This window comes from Humulus lupulus, chromosome X, assembly GCF_963169125.1.
Source record: "Humulus lupulus chromosome X, drHumLupu1.1, whole genome shotgun sequence".
NCBI lineage: Eukaryota > Viridiplantae > Streptophyta > Magnoliopsida > Rosales > Cannabaceae > Humulus > Humulus lupulus.
Window position 1 is genome coordinate 16212659 of NC_084802.1, and position 1931 is coordinate 16214589.

The window sequence follows — 1931 nt, forward strand, 5'->3', positions numbered from 1 at the left end:
CTTCACTTTGCAAAGAGCGCACTTTGCTATTAAATTCACAACCTACAAAACTAAATTAATTAATAAATAAAATATTAATAAACAAACTTCATTAAATAATTAGATTAACAATAATTTATTATTGAAATTTTAGAAACTTAAAAACCTCAAATGTGTGCTTGAAATCGAACATTTGAAGCAAAAATCTCACACTACTACAAAAAAGGCCTTTCTCTGCGGTTTTTTTACTCAATACACTACGGTTTTCGAGAGTATTGAAAAGCGCAGTGTATTCGACCGCAGAGAAAAGTGTTACGCAAACCGCGGAGAAAAGCTACACTTTTCTCTGCAGTTGTAGTAAGCCAACCGCGGAGAAAAGAAAGCTTTCTCTGCGGTTGTAATAAGCAAACCGCGGAGAAAAGAGAGCTTTCTCTGCGGTTTACTTATTACAACCGCAGAGAAAGCTTTCTTTTCTCTGCGGTTGGCTTACTACAACCGCAGAGAAAAGAGCTTAATAAAAAAAAAAAATTCAATTTCGGTTGATAACCCAGCATTTTTATTTCTAAAAATAATTAATTTTCAATTTTAATTATAAATAATTATTTTCAATAGTATAACTAATTTGTTATATATACATTTCATATCTAATACAAAATAATTGGCTAGTAATGATTCAAAGACTTTAATCATTCTAACCATTATAAGTTAGCACTTTAATCTTACATACATACAAAAATTTAGATTTCATAAACAAATGGCATTAATCTAGCTAACCAATCACTTTGTAGTGGTAGTAGATCCTCTTTGACATTGAATTTCTTTTTGTCAAACCACTGCAAAATTGAAAAGTTAATATAGATTAGATAATTAAATACTATATCTAGTTTTTCTTAAGCAAAAAAGAGTTTAAAATATAACATACTTTCTTCTTGATAACTTCTGCTGGAATCGCTGCATTTACAAGATCATAAATGTATCTTAGTACATAATAACCACATTCATGACTTTCAGGTTGTTTTGGACAAGAACCTCTCACCAATTTTGTAAATGTGCCGATGTATTCATTTTCCAAACATTGTGCGTATGCTCTACAAAAATTAAAATTAATTAAATACATATTATGCTCTCAACTTTTAAAAATTAATAATGCATACATTACAATTGAAGAACTTACTTTTCCATAACCTCCGTAATTATTGGTGGAGATTTATGATTTTTTAAAGGGTCCAAAATTATGGTCATCCCCCGCATCATCACGAGCACCAACATCCAATGTCGACTAAAATAATAATAAAATATGATTATTATAAAATTAAAATTCAACCATAGTAGTGATAATGTTTAAGTAGTTCGTTCTTACTCAACAATCCAAGGAATGAAATATATTTGGCCTCGTCTATCCATAGTCATCATCCATTTGGCTATAAGATCCACCGTATAGTTTTTACTTTCATCATTGCCAATAGAAAGATGTTCGGTGTCAAAAAATTTATATAATTGTCGTGAATTTGGGTGCATGCTTTCCCAAATGCATCTGTAGAGAATCAATCATTCATATTACATTTTCAATTAATAAATTAATATCGTCAAAAAAAAATTGGGCAGAGTTTCCTTTGTTTCTATAGCATATCCAAAATTATTAGAACCTATAAATTCAATTCAGACAAAGCATACAACAAACAACATGCATGTTCTCAACCATAAGCCACCGTAGCACACGAAATTCGCAGAACCTACTTCACTAAGACACACATGTTCTCAACCTTCTGTTATCTCCGCAGCACACAATTTCATCTCAGAACTTACTTCACTAGGGATGAATATCTAATATATTCAAACTCCTCTAATAGTTTGTAATGACATAACAGATTGATACATACCTCATACCAAACATCATAGCTGAGGATCCAATATTATCCATGGAGGCTGCTTGATAAACGTCTTCCGAAGTG

General features: G+C 31.0%; 1 protein-coding gene across 1 annotated transcript; it reads right to left on the bottom strand.

Annotated features, from left to right (window-relative positions):
* Positions 1 to 685: 685 nt before the first annotated feature.
* Positions 686 to 1509, bottom strand: LOC133805227 (uncharacterized). The gene is made up of 4 exons (XM_062243351.1): positions 1340 to 1509; positions 1154 to 1258; positions 902 to 1067; positions 686 to 812 (listed from the first exon to the last, which is right to left on the bottom strand). Exons 1-4 carry the CDS (start codon positions 1495 to 1497, stop codon positions 717 to 719), a joined length of 525 nt encoding a protein of 174 aa, XP_062099335.1. The 5' UTR covers positions 1498 to 1509; the 3' UTR covers positions 686 to 716.
* Between the last annotated feature and the right edge of the window lie 422 nt (positions 1510 to 1931).